General features: G+C 49.3%; 1 protein-coding gene across 1 annotated transcript in view; it reads left to right on the top strand.

Annotated features, from left to right (window-relative positions):
* Positions 1-18,930, top strand: part of SNRNP200 (small nuclear ribonucleoprotein U5 subunit 200) — a 29,927-nt gene that overhangs the window by 6,415 nt on the left and 4,582 nt on the right. Inside the window, exons 6-36 of the mRNA XM_004770928.3 lie at positions 111-209; positions 802-954; positions 1,062-1,161; positions 1,316-1,452; positions 2,878-2,961; positions 3,054-3,227; positions 3,525-3,662; positions 3,912-4,067; positions 4,293-4,463; positions 6,671-6,864; positions 7,080-7,203; positions 8,453-8,602; positions 8,845-8,955; positions 9,509-9,640; positions 9,811-9,999; positions 10,362-10,559; positions 10,974-11,126; positions 11,228-11,308; positions 11,545-11,628; positions 12,252-12,358; positions 12,601-12,719; positions 13,005-13,159; positions 13,270-13,459; positions 13,673-13,846; positions 14,766-14,926; positions 15,226-15,453; positions 15,796-15,987; positions 16,097-16,275; positions 16,447-16,598; positions 17,449-17,557; positions 18,320-18,428. Coding sequence (XP_004770985.1) covers positions 111-209; positions 802-954; positions 1,062-1,161; positions 1,316-1,452; positions 2,878-2,961; positions 3,054-3,227; positions 3,525-3,662; positions 3,912-4,067; positions 4,293-4,463; positions 6,671-6,864; positions 7,080-7,203; positions 8,453-8,602; positions 8,845-8,955; positions 9,509-9,640; positions 9,811-9,999; positions 10,362-10,559; positions 10,974-11,126; positions 11,228-11,308; positions 11,545-11,628; positions 12,252-12,358; positions 12,601-12,719; positions 13,005-13,159; positions 13,270-13,459; positions 13,673-13,846; positions 14,766-14,926; positions 15,226-15,453; positions 15,796-15,987; positions 16,097-16,275; positions 16,447-16,598; positions 17,449-17,557; positions 18,320-18,428 — 4,503 coding nt within the window. The remainder of the gene's footprint in view (positions 1-110; positions 210-801; positions 955-1,061; positions 1,162-1,315; positions 1,453-2,877; positions 2,962-3,053; positions 3,228-3,524; positions 3,663-3,911; positions 4,068-4,292; positions 4,464-6,670; positions 6,865-7,079; positions 7,204-8,452; positions 8,603-8,844; positions 8,956-9,508; positions 9,641-9,810; positions 10,000-10,361; positions 10,560-10,973; positions 11,127-11,227; positions 11,309-11,544; positions 11,629-12,251; positions 12,359-12,600; positions 12,720-13,004; positions 13,160-13,269; positions 13,460-13,672; positions 13,847-14,765; positions 14,927-15,225; positions 15,454-15,795; positions 15,988-16,096; positions 16,276-16,446; positions 16,599-17,448; positions 17,558-18,319; positions 18,429-18,930) is intronic.

Here is an 18,930-nt window from a genome sequence, read left to right as displayed (position 1 = left end):
GAGCCATTGTTCCAGCCATGGAGCTAATTTTAAGGAACTCAAGGTAGAGGGTCTGTGGTGATGTTAGGGTCACCTCCAAATCATGAATTGGTGTTGGGCTATTTTTGTAGGAAGGTGATGAAGATGTGTACGGAGAGGTTCGAGAAGAGGCGTCTGATGATGACATGGAAGGGGACGAGGCTGTGGTGCGTTGCACCCTTTCGGCTAACGTAAGTACGGCTCTTCCTTGCCCTTTGCTGCAAGGCTAGGCGATTTCTGGGTGTAGGGTTTGTTTTTCATACTTAGGTCCTGTTATATACTAACTTACCAAGGTAGCCTTTTATAGGAGCCATATTAAGCTTTTTTTTTTTTTTTTAATTTTATTTATATATTTGACAGAGATACAGCAAGAGGGGGAACACAAGCGGGGAGTGGGGGAAGGAGAAGCAGGCTTCCTGCCAAGCAGGGAGCCTGATATGGGGCTTTGATCCCAGGATACTGGGATCACGACTTGAGCTAAAGGCAGATGCGCAGTGACTGAGCCACCCAGGTGCCCCCTTAATAAACTTTTCTCTGTCTTGATTTTATTAAGATTTCAGTTACTCATTCTTCCCAAAGGCATGTGTTGATGAAATGTTAGTTTGGTATGCTTCTGAACTCGATATAACAGGGTTTTGTTTTTTGTTTTTGATTTTAATTCTGGGAAGTCCTCAAACGGCTGGTAGGCTCTGGATGGCAAGGGGAATTTTGTTGCAGGATTATGTGAGAGCAGTTGGGCAGACGGAGACATGGTGTGAGCTAACGACCCGGTTACTTCCGTAGCTTGTAGCCTCAGGGGAACTGATGAGTTCCAAGAAGAAGGATTTGCACCCTCGGGATATTGATGCATTTTGGCTACAGCGGCAGCTCAGTCGCTTCTATGATGATGCCATTGTGTCACAGAAGAAGGCAGATGAAGTATTGGAGATCTTGAAGGTACGGCCAAGATGTTGTTTTGTGCTCATGTAGGTGTTTCAGCAGATGGGACAGTGGATGAGGCAGATGGCTGCGCTGTTACTAGTGGCATTACCTTCTCTCTGCAGACGGCCAGTGATGATCGGGAGTGTGAGAACCAGCTGGTTCTGCTCCTTGGTTTCAACACGTTCGATTTTATTAAAGTGTTGCGACAGCACAGGATGATGAGTGAGTATACAGTGGTCCTTTCTGGAGCACATATGTGATGTGTGTGTGTGAAGGAGACGCTTAACTTCCATAGCTTCGGCGCCTGTTTTTGTTAGCTTGCTTTCTGCCGCAGCCCCTCCTGTTCACCTTCCCTTTCTTCCTTTGCTGTTGGCAGTTTTATACTGTACCTTACTGGCCAGTGCACAGAGTGAAGCCGAAAAGGAAAGGATCATGGGAAAGATGGAAGCTGATCCAGAGCTCTCCAAGTTCCTCTACCAGCTCCACGAGACTGAAAAGGAGGATCTGATCCGGGTAAGACCTGGGTTGGTTTATCTGCCTGATTCCGAGCTAGAGTGTTTGCTTTGGAAAAGAGACATCAGTTAGAAGATTGTAGCTTAGGAGTACCTGGATTTCTCAGTTGATTGAGTGTCTGACTCAATTTCTTCTCAGGTCATGCTCCTCCTTGAGATCGAGACCCATGTCGGGCTCTAAGTTGAGTGTGGCGCCTGCTTGGGACTTTCCCTCCTTCTGCCCCTCCCACTCATGCATGCTCTCTCTCAGAAAAATTGTAGCGTAAAGCTGAATTCCTATTACAACGCGATGTTGAGGGGTGCCAGGGTGGCTCAGTCATTAAGTGCCTGCCTTTGGCTCGGGTCATGATCCACTCAATGGGGAGTCGGCTTTTCCCTCTGCCCTCTCCCCCACCCTGCTTGCGTGCTCTCTCTCTCTCTCTCTCTCTCTCTTGTTCTATGTGCACCCTCTCTCTCAAATAAAATCTTAAAAAGTTGGGGGCGGGTTGAAGAAGTAAACTATTTCTCTGAATTCTTTGAGGTTTGTCACTGGTAGAAATTAGAATTAACACACTCACATTGGTGTGGTCAAGAGTCAGCCGGCTGCCTGCTGTCTTCACCAGCACCAGGGGCCCTTCACGGTTTACACAGTAAATCATGGTATCTACTGAAAATGCAGGGATAGATCCCGTATGTTGGCTGAACACAGAACCCACACTTCTACCCTTAGGGTTAGCCCCCGCTCCCCCCCCCCCTTTTTTTTTAAAGATTTTATTTATTTATTTGACAGACAGAGATCACAAGTAGGCAGAGAGGCAGGCAGAGAGAGGAAGGGAAGCAGACTCCCTGCCCCCCGAGCAGAGAGTCCGATGCAGGGCTCGATCCCAGGACCCTGGGATCATGACCTGAGCCAAAGGCAGAGGCTTTAACCCACTGAGCCATCCAGGCGCCCCAAGTGTTAGTCCTTGATGCTGAATTGTTGAACATCTACTTTTGAAATCTTTGCAGTATGCACTGTCCTTTTATATATATATTTTTTTTTACAGGAAAATTTTTTTTTTTTTAAGATTTTATTTTTTCATTTGAGAGAGAGGAGAGTGTGCACACCCATGAGTGGAGGGAAGGGCAGATTGAGAGAGACAACAGACTCCCCACTGAGTAGGGATCTTGATATGGGGCTTGATCCCAGGACCCTTAGATTATGACCTGAGCTGAAATCAGATGCCTAACCTACTGAGCCACGAAGGCCCATCTGCATTAAAGCTATTCACTTGCTTTCATCATTCTGGTTGTCCCTGTGGCAAGTGTCTGAACGTAGAGGACTGTCTTTTCTGTCTTGGGACTTACTGGTCAGCACCTGTGAATCAGGCTTAGCTAAGCAGGGACTGAAAGAGACCAGAACCTGCAGTGGTGATGAATTGTTGTTCTTTTGCCTTTCCCATTGCAGGAGGAAAGGTCCCGGAGAGAGCGAGTGCGTCAGTCCCGGATGGACACGGACTTGGAAACCATGGATCTGGACCAGGGTGGAGAGGTAAGTCTCAGGGTCATTTCCAAGGTGCTTCCGGATGGGAAGTGCATTTGTTCACCTCGCTCATTTTGTGTTTTTGTTTTTTATACTCCTAGGCACTGGCTCCACGACAGGTTCTGGACTTGGAGGACCTGGTTTTTACCCAGGGGAGCCACTTCATGGCCAATAAACGTTGTCAGCTTCCTGATGGGTCCTTCCGTCGTCAGCGCAAGGGCTATGAGGAAGTGCACGTGCCTGCTCTGAAGCCCAAGCCCTTCGGTTCAGAAGAAGTGAGCGAATTGCTCTTCTCCGTTTTCTTCAGTTTTCACCTCCCTTCCAGCTTAGATTTTAATTTTAGACCACTGGCCAGAATGTGGCCTTGTCTCATCGATGGTTTATCTGTGATGTGGAAGCTGCTTCAGGGGTCTCCGTGTTTTGATCTCAAGTCCGGGGAACAGTAGTGAATCTCCATCAGCAGAGAGTGCCATGGGGGGGCAGTGCCAGGAGGTGTGGTCCTGGCCATCCCCCTGAAACAGCCTGCGCCAGGGTGCTGCCAGCAGGATGTGAATAGCGTTTCTCTCTTCTAGCAACTACTTCCTGTGGAGAAGCTGCCCAAGTATGCCCAGGCCGGATTCGAGGGCTTCAAAACCTTGAATCGGATCCAGAGTAAACTCTACCGTGCTGCGCTGGAGACAGACGAGAACCTGCTGCTGTGCGCGCCTACTGTAAGCATCGCCCTGACCGCTCTGCTCTGGCAGGAAGTGCCGTCTGTTTTCTGTGGCGAGATCGTTTGTCTTCACCCATGTCCGTCCATAGCACCTCCCTCGCCTGCCCCAACTTTTTTCTTCTCTGACGGAAGAGATGTTAAACAGTCAGATATAATTCCCACGACATGCTCCTGTATCTATTCTGGTGATAAGCCTGGGAAGTGAGGGCAGGGGAGCAGACCTTCTCATCCCTGACTTCCACCTTAGGGTGCGGGTAAAACCAACGTGGCCCTGATGTGTATGCTCCGAGAGATAGGGAAGCACATTAACATGGACGGCACTATCAATGTGGATGACTTCAAGATCATCTACATCGCTCCCATGCGGTCTCTGGTGCAGGAGATGGTGGGCAGTTTCGGAAAGGTAAGGCGGTGGAGAGGTATTGGGGATGGGTCTGGGGCATCACTGCTTCGTTTGCTGAATGTGAACTTGATTTGTTTCGGATATATGTTTTTAGTGTTTGTAGTCTAATTCATTTGATATCTCCCTGCTGGGTTGATACCTCCTTCCAGTACCTCCCTCTCAGACTTCCCAAAGTGTGATGGCAAGGCCCCCTTTTTTTGCCTGACGTGCCTCTCCTCCACCTAGCGCCTGGCCACCTATGGCATCACTGTTGCAGAACTGACTGGTGACCACCAGCTGTGCAAGGAGGAGATCAGCGCCACTCAGATCATCGTCTGCACCCCCGAGAAGTGGGACATCATTACCCGCAAGGGTGGGGAGCGCACCTACACGCAGCTTGTGCGGCTCATCATTCTGGTGAGCAGGGAGTACTTGGGGATGTAGAGACCAGGCCTGGTCAAGGAGGGTTTCCTGGGATTATTTTTATTTATTTATTTATTTTAAAGATCTATTTACTCATTTGAGAGAGTGAGCAGGGAGGGGAGGGGTGGGGGTGGGGGAGAGAAAATCTCACGCAGACACCCCACGGAGCCCAGAGCCCACCGTGGGTCTGGATCTCATGACCTGAGCTTGTGACCTGAGCTGAAATCAAGGGTGGGATGCTTAACCAACTGAGGTGGGTTTCAGTGCTGACCATTTCTTCCATGCTTTCTTCCAGTCACTAGCCTGTATGGTGACAGCTGTTGTCAGCATTGCTGTTACCATTAAATGAGAATTTGCACTTAATTGAAGAATTTCTGAGGATGTGCATGGTATTTGCCATGTTGTTCCTCATGTGTTTTTTATTTTTTTATTTTTTTATTTTTTTTTTTTTTTAAAGATTTTATTTATTTATTTATTTGACAGAGAGAGATCACAAGCAGGCAGAGAGGCAGGCAGAGAGGAGGAAGCAGGCTCCCTGCTGAGCAGAGAGCCCGATGTGGGACTCGATCCCAGGACTCCGAGATCATGACCCGAGCCGAAAGCAGCGGCTCAACCCACTGAGCCACCCAGGCGCCCCCTTCATGTGTTTTTTATGTCTGGAGTATTTTGAAATGAATGTCAACAGACATAACTGATTGTGTCTTCCCAGGATATTAAAGGCTTTATAAATGAATAATCCATTCTCAGGGAATGAGGAAGGAGTCAGGAGATTGTGTTCCATATACACAGAAGCACACATGCAAAAATGACTTTGAGTCTGAGTGTAGTTTCCGTAAGTTGTCTGGGAGAGTGGAAGGAGGTCCTGCGTGTTGATTTTCAGTATCCTAGAGCAGGGGTTGGCTGACTCTGGCTCCTGGTTTTGGAATATAGCCGTACCCATTTAATTACATAGGGTTTACAGCTGCTTTTCTGCTGCATTGACCCAAGTTAACTATAATGGACTCTTGAATAACGCAAGCTTGATCTGTATGGGTCCACTTGTATATTGATTTTTTTAAAGGTAAATACAGTATTGTATTATAAATGTTTTTTCTTTATATTTTTAAGTACCTTTTTTAGCATACTTTGTTGTAAGAATGTAGTATATAACACATATGAAGTACATGTTAGCCAACTGTGTATGTTATTGTAAAACTTCTGGTAAAGGGTAGGCTATTTGTAATTCAGTTTTGGGGGAATGAAAGTTATGAGTAGATTCTTGACTATGTGGGTGCACCCCAACCCTCTGTGTTGTACAAGGTTCAACTCTGTTTGTAGCAGAGATTTTATGGCCCACAAGCCTAAAATATTGATTGCCAGACCCTGCTTTTGAGCCTTGCTAGTTCAAAGTCTTTTATTTTTTTATTTTGTTATTTGACAGAGAGGGAGATAACAAGTAGGCAGAGGGGGGGGAAGCAGGCTCCCTGCTGAGCAGAGAGCCCAATGTGGGGCTCAATCCCAGGACCCTGAGATCATGACCTGAGCCGAAGGCAGAGGCTTAACCCACTGAGCCACTCAGGTACCCCAGTTCAAAGTGTTGTTACAGGCAGAGTACCTGGCCCCATTCCACACCTACTAAAATATAATCTTTTTTTTTAAAGATATTTATTTATTGAGAGAGAGAGTGAGCCAGGAGAGCTAGAGGGAGAGGGAGGGAGAGAATCTCAGTGCAGAGCCCCTGGGGCTTGATCTACTTTTTAGTGATATGCCCTGCTGCATGCTGAAATTCGAACAGCACTGCATTAGGCTATGTGAGCTCATCCTTTGATTCACGATGCCTTTTGCAAGTACAGAGTAGTAGGGATCACTGTGCAGAGGTGAAGCCTTGTGTGATAGAAATACTGTCCGTGCAGAAGCTTCATTTCCGTAAAGAAATTTTATCTTTGAAGTTGTGAGCTCATTGACCTAAAGCATCAGATTTTCTTGCATTAAAGCATATGTTTTACTAAACTAGCAACACAGCTCAATGGTCACAGCATGGTATTTCCTGGGGTATTTCCTAGTGAATGTTGTCTCACCCTTTGGGTTTCTCTTGCTGGGATCCCTTTTCTTCCTTATTGGGCATATCTGGTACATATTACAAGACAGGACCGTTCTCTGGAAAGAGGGCTCCATTTTTCTGGTTCTAGAGGTAATTTGTGGCCCCCTCATCCATATCTTAGGATGAGATCCATCTTCTCCACGATGACAGAGGTCCTGTCTTAGAAGCTTTGGTGGCCAGGGCCATTCGAAACATTGAGATGACCCAGGAGGATGTCCGACTCATTGGTCTTAGTGCCACCCTCCCCAACTATGAAGATGTGGCTACCTTCCTGCGTGTTGATCCTGCTAAAGGCCTTTTCTACTTTGACAACAGGTATGAGAAAAAGCAGGAGAAGTTTAACCAGGGTGACCTTCCTGCTGCCCTTCCCCTTTTTCAAGGAGCTTTGTTGGATTGAGTATTAGAAGGTTTTTGGGTTTTAACATGGTGTGAATCCAGAAAGGAGTTATCATTCCTGGGCAGTGAAAATGGTTTTATTTCCTCAGTTTTCTATGCCAGAAACCTCATTTGTCTAACTGTTGAACTTCTAGCTTCCGCCCCGTGCCTCTGGAACAGACTTATGTGGGTATCACAGAGAAGAAAGCTATCAAGCGTTTCCAGATCATGAATGAAATAGTCTATGAGAAAATCATGGAACATGCTGGAAAAAATCAGGTCTGTCTGTGGTTTCCTGTTGAACTCCGTTTTTTTGAATTTTTGACTTATAGTCAGGCAAGATTGACAAAAATAGAAGACACAACAGAGATCACCAATATTAGGAATAAAATGGGATAAAAAGTGGATATTAAAGGAATACGTGAAGAATTTTACATGTAAATTTTGACAACCTGGAAGAAATGGGACAATTCCTCAAAAAATACCAACTATCAAAACTTAGCCTAGGGGCACCTGGGTGGCTCAGTGGGTTAAGCCGCTGCCTTCGGCTCAGGTCATGATCTCAGGGTCCTGGGATCGAGTCCCGCATCGGGCTCTCTGCTCAGCAGGGAGCCTGCTTCCTTCTCTCTCTCTGCCTGCCTCTCAGTGTATTTGTGATTTCTCTCTGTCAAATAAATAAAAAAATCTTTAAAAAAAAAAAAAAAAACTTAGCCTAGATGAAATAGATAACCTGAATAGTCTTGTAACCATTATAAAAAATTGAATTTGTAATTTAAGAACTCCCCAAAAGATAATCATTCTGTCTCTCTGTATTATCAGGGATCCTGCCACAATAGATTTGGGTGGCTGACACTAAAAATGTAACACAGTAAGAATAAAGGTGAAAATTAAAAACTAGTGAGAGCATTTTACTGGAAAAGATGTTATAATTTTTTAATTGAGCACAGTTTAGTTAAGTTCACCAAGACACAAACTAAGGAAAAGCTACAGGTCATGTATAGATTTTTGTCTCATAAAAAGCATTTGCATTTAAATGAAGAGACGTATCTTTTCTAGCGCTAAATACTTGACTGACTTTCCTACCAAATAGTACTAGTCTCATCCTGAGACTTAGTTCCTCGGCCCTTTTTTAGAGGCTATTGCCCATCATTTAATACAATATTTCAGTTGTTACTTTGCAGACACATTCCTCAGGTGGCTTACAGTCCCGTCAGGTACCTGAACACAAAATTTGTAATTGAGATTCCTGAATTTCCATCCTCACTATGTTTAAACGTGGTTTCAAAGGTAGAGTGCATAAGAGTTAGCTTAGTTTCCCAGCTACAGGGCTCTGCCACGCTCCTTTGTAGTTTAATTCACATAGGGTCTTGCTGGCGTCTGAATCAGTATATGTTCCTGTCATTGCTCCTTTTCTAGACCTCAGTTTCTCACCTCAAAATGGTGTAGCCTCTGCTTCCTGCTGCTGGTGCCTCAGGGCCACAGGAGTGACTGTGGTAGCTGTGTCTCTTAAACAGTGATTTTTCCATAGGTGCTGGTGTTTGTCCACTCCCGGAAAGAGACTGGGAAGACGGCCAGGGCCATCCGGGACATGTGCCTAGAGAAGGACACTCTAGGTCTGTTTCTGAGAGAGGGCTCAGCCTCCACAGAAGTCCTTCGGACAGAAGCTGAGCAGTGCAAGGTGAGGAGAGACAGGCCCAGTTCTCTGTTTCCTGCCTGGTAACTGGCTCAATCCAAGGCTGTCCAGACAGTCTTTGACTGCACTGTGCAGCTGTTGTTTCAGACAGGTTAAGGTCAGTTGGCTGGGTCTGGTTTTGTGTACTAGGTTAAGGGGCAGGGTCTCCTGTGAAGAGATCTGCTCAGTCTCTGCAGCGTTCTCCCAGCGAGGCTCACCTCCTCACCTGTTCTTTTTCTGTCCCACAGAACCTGGAGCTGAAGGATCTTTTGCCATACGGCTTTGCTATTCATCATGCGGGCATGACCAGAGTTGACCGGACACTTGTAGAGGATCTTTTTGCTGATAAACACATTCAGGTGAGGGTGGGCAAAGTGCAGGCTTCAGAAGACCTGAAAGTCAAACGCCAGACGTTTGTGCCCGGTGCTTTGTTTCTGGCTCAGATAAGCCAGGTCAGGGGTCATGGTAGTACAGTAGACTGAGTGTTGTGCCGCCCCTCCTAGCTCTTTACATACTGCATGAGGAAAGGTGAGTGATTTAGGAAAGTGTCTGAGAAGCATGACAGAGGAATCATGTTCTGTGACTCCAGATACCTGCAAGCAGGTCCTCATGAAGTTAGGACCTTGTTTGTTCTCTCTCAGGATAGGGTGTATTACTGATTGTCTAGTAATCTTAAGTTGTTAACATTGGCCTACACTTTCGCCTGTTAAATATCTTTAGAACCATGAAATGTTACTGGGTTGAATAGAAACTAAGGACTCCTTCCGCCTTTGTTCCAGTGTTATGCTGACAAGTGTGGGGCCTACCTCAGTCGCGCTAGGAGCTCTGAGGCTGGTTTCCTGGAGGTCTTGGGGATACTGACCCTCTGTTGGTAACATCTGTTTTCCTTATTACCTTGCCTTACTTCTGTAGGTCTTAGTTTCCACAGCAACGCTGGCTTGGGGTGTGAATCTCCCTGCACATACAGTCATCATCAAAGGCACCCAGGTGTACAGTCCAGAGAAGGGGCGCTGGACAGAACTAGGGGCACTGGACATTCTGCAGGTATAGAGTCTTTGAGGTTATTTTCAACTGGAAAAAGTTTACCATGTATAAAATGCAAGGAGGCCAAAAAGGTGGCAGATGGAGGAAGGTGGGCGTCTGTAAGGTAGAAGCCTGGGAACAGATCCATAAGCTCTGTGGTCACAGCCTTCTCGGTTTGGTTTCTGACCTAGATGCTGGGACGTGCTGGAAGACCCCAGTATGACACCAAGGGCGAAGGCATACTCATCACATCTCATGGGGAGCTACAGTACTACTTGTCCCTACTCAATCAGCAGCTTCCTATTGAGAGCCAGATGGTTTCAAAGTTGCCTGACATGCTTAATGCCGAAATCGTGCTGGGGAACGTCCAGAATGCCAAGGTAGGGAAGGGCTCTGCTTTTGGTGCTTCTTGCTTTCTCGGGAGAAATTGGTACCAAGGGTGGGATAGTCTCCGTTGTGACATTTTGGGCCACCAGCACCCAGGGTCTTCCGGCCCTGGGCCCCACGTCTTTGATGGAAGCAGTCTCTCCAAAGCTTGTCAAGTCTGTGGCAGGCAGTTCCCCTTGTTACCGAGATCTCAGAAAGCATTCTGTCTCTTTAGTAATGGGATGTTAAAAATTTTCAGAAGATGACATAATACACATTTTTATAGTTGGGAATTACTTTGCAAGTGATCTGCGGGAACATTTCATTTGGGCATCAGTTCTCCACGCTAAGATCCACGAGCTGTCTCTCCTTTTAGGATGCGGTGAACTGGCTGGGCTATGCCTACTTGTATATCCGGATGCTCCGATCCCCAACTCTCTATGGCATCTCTCACGATGACCTCAAGGGGGATCCCCTGCTGGACCAGCGCCGACTGGATTTGGTTCATACTGCTGCCTTGATGCTGGATAAGAACAATCTGGTCAAGTATGACAAGAAGACAGGCAACTTCCAGGTGAGTGTGCTGAGGGATGGAGGCAAAAGTCTCAGTAAAAGCAGTTGCCCCAGGGGACAGTTTCTCACATTGCGTTCTTGATTTGGATGCTGCCTAATTGCCCATTGCTTGGAACAGTAGAAAAACAGATGGGGTTAGACCATGACTTTTCAATCTGGGAACTTCCAAAATGGTATATGAGAATCTGCTGGTGCCTCCTTTCTGTCACTTGGCGTCGAGGTAGCTAATTCAGCTATTCTGTATGGGCATCAGCTCACCATCGGTCAGTGTACTGTACCATCTTTCCTCATGTGTGTGCCAGGCTCTTGTGTTGCTGGGAATTCATCCAGTGGGCACCTGGGGCACCCACTGTCCACCATGAGAGGTTGCCACTTGTCAGTGATCGCTGTTGGATTGAGTGTTCCTCCTTCATAGGTGACAGAACTGGGCCGCATAGCCAGCCACTACTACATCACCAATGATACTGTGCAGACCTACAACCAGCTGCTGAAGCCCACCCTGAGTGAGATTGAGCTTTTCAGAGTTTTCTCCTTGTCCTCAGAGTTCAAGAACATCACTGTGAGAGAGGTGAGTCCCCACAGCATGTTGGGACCGGTGGTTGGTACTCACTGCCGAGTTGCTGGGTGGGTTCTCTCAGTTTTCCATGACCTGTTTCCTTCTTTTGGCAGGAGGAGAAGCTGGAGCTGCAAAAATTGCTGGAGAGGGTGCCTATCCCTGTGAAGGAGAGCATCGAGGAGCCCAGTGCGAAGGTGGGCCGCTCCCCTGCTCGGGCCAGGGAGTAGGTGGTGGTGTAACCTCCTAATTCGAGTTTCTCCCAGTTTTTGCGTTCTTCTACATGTTCTTTTTATGTGGAATAATGATTATTTCATGCTTCTGAAGCAAGATTTTAACCTGGCATGTACTCCAGAATAGAAATGTGATTTGCTTTCTTGGACCGGGCTAGTCAATGACTGGTCACCCTCTGGCCAATCTTGCTTTTTTCCAGATCAACGTGCTGCTCCAAGCCTTCATCTCACAGCTAAAGTTGGAGGGCTTTGCACTGATGGCGGACATGGTGTATGTTACACAGGTGAGAGCAGACGGTGCTGCCAGAAGAGACCTGAACAGCTCCAGCCCCTGGTAGTGTGCGTCTTGGAGAAAGGTGGCCTGACCCTAGTGAGGGGGAAAGGAGGCCAGGTTTTGCCCTAGTTGGCTCGTTGGTTGATGTGTGTCTGTTATGGCTACTCTGTTTCACTGACCTTGAGCATGGGGAGAGGTAGGGCCTTAAGAGATCAGAGTGCTGGGGAGAGCCACAGACATGGTGTCTGCTTCCTCCAGAGGATGGTTTCACACTATGGCCACTGGGCTCAGATACAAATGCAGAAACGGCAAAAAAGACTCTTAGCTATGTTTTGTTTTTATTTCTAAGGCCGAGTCACTAGCTCTTGCTAGATCCCTAAGCGCTAAGTGATCTGAAGCTTTAAAATCATGCAGTGAGCATTAGGTTAAGAGGTACGGTGAGCTCGAGCTGCATTTTTCTATTTTATGTTCAGCAAGCATCTGTACGAAAGGGGAACAGTAATTACGAGAGGACTTTGTTTCTGAGTGGTGTGCCTGAGTGCGTCAGAGCTTGAGGTAATGAAGTGTCAGGTGGCTTCATTAGGGCTGGGGAGAGTGGGGACTTACCAGAGGGAGTGCTTTCTCTTTCCCCAGTCGGCCGGCCGGTTGATGCGCGCCATCTTTGAAATTGTCCTGAACCGGGGTTGGGCGCAGCTTACGGACAAGACCCTGAACCTCTGCAAGATGATCGATAAGCGCATGTGAGGGGCTGGGGGGTTGGGAGCTGGTCACTGCGAGTGAAGGTCCCCGGGCTGAGGGGTGGTGGGGAAGCCTGGGAGTGCTCTCTCTCCGGCCTTCACTAGTGAAGTGGGACTTGCACTGGGTGGAAGTTGAGAAAGGGAAGCCTCCTTGGGTATAGCCTGGGTAGAGGGAAAGGGGCGGGCAGTGATGGCTTTCAGGTGTCGTTGCCGGTGCAGTTCTGAATCCCTTCCTTCCTGGCCAGGTGGCAGTCCATGTGTCCTCTGCGCCAGTTCCGGAAACTCCCTGAGGAAGTAGTGAAGAAGATCGAGAAGAAAAACTTCCCCTTTGAGCGTCTCTATGACCTGAATCATAATGAGATAGGTGTGTGGGAAGCTCTCCTCTTTTTCTTTATGGCTCCAACATCTTTCTGCTCCTTCTTCCTTCCCAATTCCAAGGCCTGGTGCCCTGTTGTCCTGCGTTCACTTCCCACCACCCACTGAAGTAACAAGGCCAGCTCTTGGTCTTGGGCCTTCGAATCCTCTGGGCTGCACCGAGAGTCGGGGGAGGAGTCTGCACCCCAGAGTGGAATGTGCCCCTCACCCTCAGGGCCCAGTTTGCAGCTCCTGCGTGGCAGGCTGCAGCCCCCATAAGCTCCTGTCCTTCTAGGGGAGCTCATCCGCATGCCAAAGATGGGGAAGACCATCCACAAGTACGTCCACCTCTTCCCCAAGTTGGAGTTGTCGGTGCACCTGCAGCCTATCACACGCTCCACACTGAAAGTGGAGCTGACCATCACGCCCGACTTCCAGTGGGACGAGAAGGTGCGGCCTTGCCCGGGGAGGGCCTGCTTGCAGACGCTCCTGAGAAGAGCTGGCCTAGAGCCGGGAGTCCACGTGGGCTCACATTCTCTCACCTGTGCTTGCGTTGGTAGGTTCATGGGTCGTCAGAGGCCTTCTGGATTCTGGTGGAGGATGTGGACAGTGAGGTGGTACTCCACCATGAGTATTTTCTGCTCAAGGCCAAGTATGCCCAGGACGAGCACCTCATCACATTCTTCGTGCCTGTCTTTGAACCGCTGCCCCCTCAGTACTTCATCCGAGTGGTGTCTGACCGCTGGCTCTGTGAGTGTGTGTCTGCATGTTCCCGTGGGGGCAGCTCTCCTGGGGGAATTGTGAGATTGTCTGCCCTTTCTGTTGGACTGGACTCTGGGGTCAGAGCGATGCTAGCTGCTGACTAGCTGTTGCCTTGGGGTTTCCAGTGTGCTTGGAATGGCTCCGAGGGGCCATTAGTAAAGGGAGGACTGCCCGTGACCCATCCTGTTTCTGTTGTGGCAGCTTGTGAGACCCAGCTTCCTGTCTCCTTCCGGCACCTGATCCTACCAGAGAAGTATCCACCTCCAACCGAGCTTCTAGACCTGCAGCCCTTGCCTGTGTCTGCCCTGCGAAACAGCGCCTTCGAGAGCCTTTACCAGGATAAATTTCCTTTCTTCAACCCCATCCAGACCCAAGGTAGGCGTTTCCATCCCCAGGAGGTCATTTCCTTTAGGGAGCCTTTTAAGGTCCCCTAGAGACTGTTCTTTGGCAGGAAGGGCAGGAGGGTGCTCAGGGAGATGGAGCTCAGCAGAGCCAACCGCGGGAGCACCCCGGGGCTTTTTCCCTTCTCAGTCCTTGGTCACAGCTAGATTTCTTTTGCTTTTCTGCACATGTCACTGGGGAGAGTCTGTAGAACAAGGCCTCCTGTGGTGCACTGTTGTTTCTCAGGCAGCTGGGTCCATGTGTGCAGCGTTGATGGAAGCCTCCTTCCCCTCATTGTTTTTGACAACAGCCATGGTCACAGAGCGTGCCGTTTCCTAAGTCCTTTTGGCTGAGTACATCTGGGTGTTTTCTTCTCCCTGCCTCCTACTGATCCCATGAGGGATTTTCTGTCGGTGACAATACTGTTTGTACCTGTTGTGCAGATGAGGAAACTCTGCAGGGAGAGGCCCCTCCGCTGAACCACCTGATAAACAGAACTTGGACTTTAACCAGCCTTAATGCTGGGATGTAGGCTTTGCCTTGTTCTTTAGTAGACTGTTTCCAGGGACTAGAGGAGAGTGTTGGAGGGGCAGAGAAAAGCAGCCAGTTCCTTTCTGTTCTGCTTCCTGGGCCCTGAGAGGACTGGCAGACAAGCACAGGGTTCTGCCATCCTGCAAATCTCCATGCTGCCCAGACTCTTGGTCCGTGCTCTTCCCGTGCTACCTGCGTGTGAGGGGAAGGAGGGGGGGGATGTGGTAGGCTGACTGCAGGTAGAGGCTCCGATGGCAGCCCCCATGGTGGCACCTGAGGGTGGGCTGGCTGGCTGAGTTTCTTCTGGTGGCCTCTGTTCTGAGGAGCGGTCTGAGTATCTCCTCTTCTCCCATGTTCTCCCCGCTGCTCTGCTGGCCTCCAGTGTTCAACACCGTGTACAACAGTGACGATAACGTGTTTGTGGGGGCCCCCACGGGCAGCGGGAAGACCATCTGTGCAGAGTTTGCCATCCTGCGGATGCTGCTGCAGAACTCGGAGGGGCGCTGTGTCTACATCACGCCCATGGAGGCTCTGGCGGAGCAGGTGCGTGGTGTGGTGGTGTGTCCCCGGTGCGCTTGCCCGGAAGCTGCTTTCTTCTGAGCCCAGATCAGAATTCCTTGAAATTTGCAGGGTCAGTTGTGGCAAGACTCTGCTCTCTTTTGTCGATGTCCTTGGTGTGTGTACCGAATGAAGACACTGCCATCCCTTCAAGGTTGATGTGGGCTTACAAAGTAATTTGAGATGCACAGATCAAGTCTGTTTGGCTTGTAGGGCTTTTCTCGTTAAAAAACGAAACGACGCCTGGCCTGATGTTTTCGGCCCTTCCTTTCCTTGCATGCCAGGTTTACATGGACTGGTATGAGAAATTCCAGGACAGGCTCAACAAGAAGGTGGTGCTCCTGACAGGGGAGACTAGTACAGACCTGAAGCTTTTGGGCAAGGGCAACATCATCATCAGCACCCCAGAGAAGTGGGACATACTCTCCCGGCGGTGGAAGCAGCGCAAGAACGTCCAGAACATCAACCTCTTTGTGGTGGATGAAGTCCACCTTATCGGGGGCGAGAATGGGGTACGGCTTGACCTTAAAGCACAGGAGAGTGGTTGTGATGGGCTGAGTGGCCTTGGCATTGGGACTTACCTTTGGGTCTGAGGCAAGAGACTAGGTGCTTCTACCAAGAAGATTCTGCTTGTCACTTCATTCCAGAGGGACAGTGTGGAACTTTTTTGGTAGTACTCTGGGAAAATAGCATTGCTTAGTGGAGACTGGGTGCCACAGAGGAGGTGGAACCAAAGGTAGGAGCCGTCCAGATTAGAAGGAGGAGATAGGCGATCATTTCGCGGTGGTTGGGCTGTCCGGAAAGGCTGGGGACAGGGTGCCTGGGCCTGTAGTGACTCCCTCTCTGTGTCCCAGCCTGTCTTAGAAGTGATCTGCTCCCGGATGCGCTACATCTCCTCCCAGATTGAGCGGCCCATTCGCATTGTGGCACTTAGCTCCTCGCTCTCGAATGCTAAGGACGTGGCCCACTGGCTGGGGTGCAGCGCCACCTCCACTTTCAACTTCCACCCGAATGTGCGCCCGGTGCCCTTGGAGCTGCACATCCAGGTAGGGTCTGCCCTCCCCGCCTCCCTGCCCTCCCTGCTCTCCCCACTCCCCCGTGACCTCGAGTCAGAGAACCGGCTCCGACTTCTCTCTTGTTTCCTTCGGTCTCCAGGGCTTCAACATCAGCCACACACAAACTCGCCTGCTGTCCATGGCCAAGCCCGTGTACCATGCCATCACCAAGCACTCTCCCAAGAAGCCGGTCATTGTTTTTGTTCCGTCCCGAAAGCAGACCCGCCTCACTGCCATCGACATCCTCACCACATGTGCTGCAGATATCCAGCGGCAGAGGTGGGGTGGGGGGAGTTGGGCCACTGTGGTGGGCTCACCCTGAAGGGCAATCTGTTGCTGAGGGTGGCGGTTAGCCCCCGTCAGACTAGGGGCTGGCCAGCAGCACGGTTTGGAAGGGTCTTGCCAGGGACTGGAAGCGCTCTGAGCTGAATCCGTGCCCATGCCCCCTAGGTTCTTGCACTGCACTGAGAAGGATCTGATCCCATACCTGGAGAAGCTAAGTGACAGCACACTCAAGGAAACACTGTTAAATGGCGTGGGCTACCTGCACGAGGGGCTCAGCCCCATGGAGCGACGCCTGGTGGAACAGCTTTTCAGCTCAGGTGAGAAAAAGTCTTGCGGCCCAGAGGGAGGTTCTAAGGGTGTATCACAGGCGGTGGGCACCCACCTTTTTGATGCGGGTGATACTTTGAGCAAGCTAATCACCTTCAAAATACTTTTCTGATTCTTTTATCTATTATCTCATTCGATTGTCTCCAGGGTCTTGTGATATGGGTAGAATATCGTGCCTACATGCTAGATGAGAAAACAGGCAGGCACAAAAGGTGGTATTACTTAAGAACCGGCTTTTCTAGAACAGGACCTTTGACCAGTAGACCTGGTTTTCCATGGATACCACACTCGCCAAGGCTGTTAGACCTTAGAGGTGTAGTAAATGCTAGAACATGAGTCTCCTCTGGTGTGGTCTGGGTACTGCTGTCCCTTGCTGACTTGTGGCATGTCACGCAGAGCGTTCTCACTCTGACACTCTTCGGTGGAGCTGCAGTGGAGATGCTCCTGCCACAGTCAGTGGCACTCTCTGGTTCTTCATCCTGTCACTCATGGCTCAGCATTGCTTCCACGTACAAAGCCAGCCCATGACTTAGGTGGCGTTAACCCTTTCCAGTCAGCAAGGCCAGTGTGTCAGGCAGATGGCTAGGCCTCGCTTTCCCTGGGTTTGGGATTCCTTTCCAGGATGACCCCGTTTCCTGTAGGCTGGTCTTCTGAGCTAGGCAACAGCAGCATGGGCCACCTCTTGGAGGATTGTGTCAGCCCTTAGTTATTATTAGGGCTCCTTCCTGGCCAGCTTTGCTGTGAGTTCTGAAACGGAGCACAGGAGAAGCCCCTACCTGCGCAGGAGACAAAGCCCCCCAGGGAGCCCTGCACTCAAGCATCTTCTCACCTCTGCCTCAGGGGCCATCCAGGTGGTGGTAGCTTCTCGGAGTCTCTGCTGGGGCATGAATGTGGCCGCCCACCTGGTGATCATCATGGACACCCAGTACTACAATGGCAAGATCCACGCGTGAGTCTCGCCGTGCTCTGTTAATGGGAACCTTCCTCCTGAAGGGAACATAATAGCTGCAGATCCAGGGCTTAGGAAGGAAATGGGTTAGGAAGATAAACAGCAGAGATTCCCCCATAGCCAGATGTCCCAGAGTTTTTAGTCTCAGGGCCTACGCTCACTTTTGGTTCTATTGTGCATCTGTTGTATTTCAGCAAGTTGGAGAAATGGAGTTTGAGCTAGAGACTAGCTTGGGAAAGTGACATGGTTCAAGTCACATGCCTTTGTGGTTACAAGAAGGCAAAGGTTTGGTTTTTCTTAGAAGAAGTTTGAATGATTTAATTCTTAATACTTTATTCTCAAAATGTAGATTTTTTTTTCATGAAGTGAATGTTGTTTATGGTTTATCTTAATGTCTAAAATTCCTTCTAGGTTTAGATTTTAGTCAGGTGACTTACTGACTCATGGCATGCAGCTGTTTGAAAGCTTGACTTAATATTTGATCCTTTATTAGGGAGTTACTCGCTTTTGGCAATTGCTGGGTTTGTAGCTTTGGTTCAGGGACCCTGAACAGCGAAGTCCGAACTCTCACACTGGAAAACAGCAGTGACCTAGAGACAAACAAGTGACACTAGGACCTGAGCACAGGTCGTCCTAACCACAAGGATTAGTTGTAATTTGCTACTGTCGCACTTATTCTTTGACATCGAGGGAGCCAGAGTCCCCTGCGTGTGGTCTCCGTGTTGACATACTGTTGTTGCCTTTCCTCTCTCCTCTTGCCAGGTATGTGGATTACCCCATCTACGACGTGCTTCAGATGGTGGGGCACGCCAACCGCCCTTTGCAGGATGACGAGGGGCGCTGTGTTATCATGTGCCAGGGCTCCAAAAAGGTCAGTCCCGTGATATCGGGCAGCCTCGTGAGATCCTGGGCCTCAGAGTAGGTTCTTGAATAGGTGTCTTTCCTCGTTTACATTCTTTCCTGTCAACTTCTGTTTCTTTTATTTTCCACAATACTTTTGTAGTAAGCCTCTTAGCCACATGGAATCTTGTAGCCCTTTGTTTTTGCTGCTGCTGTTGACTCCACGTGTTGAGGTCTTTACTTTCTGGCTGGTTCTTCGTGTACTATTAGGCCTGCATGACTCGCTTGATCCCTGTTCCCATTTTAAGACTAACCAGGGATGCGGGTGGGAATAGGCGCCCACACCCACCATTCCGCGTGCACACCCGATGTGCCAGGTGCAGACCCAGTTCACCCTGTCGGTGTAGTGATTTCTTCCATTGTTGAATTAGCTGTGTCTGTCACACAAAGGCTATTCCCTGTCGATTTGCCCTCGGCCCTCCTTTGTGACCTTGATGTCACTGACACTTCATTACTATCTTTCCTTTTCTAAT

This window comes from Mustela putorius, unplaced genomic scaffold (genome assembly GCF_011764305.1).
Source record: "Mustela putorius furo isolate JIRA1106 unplaced genomic scaffold, ASM1176430v1.1 tig00000281_pilon_pilon_pilon, whole genome shotgun sequence".
Classification (NCBI taxonomy): domain Eukaryota; kingdom Metazoa; phylum Chordata; class Mammalia; order Carnivora; family Mustelidae; genus Mustela; species Mustela putorius.
This window is presented reverse-complemented; position numbering and strand designations above follow the sequence as displayed.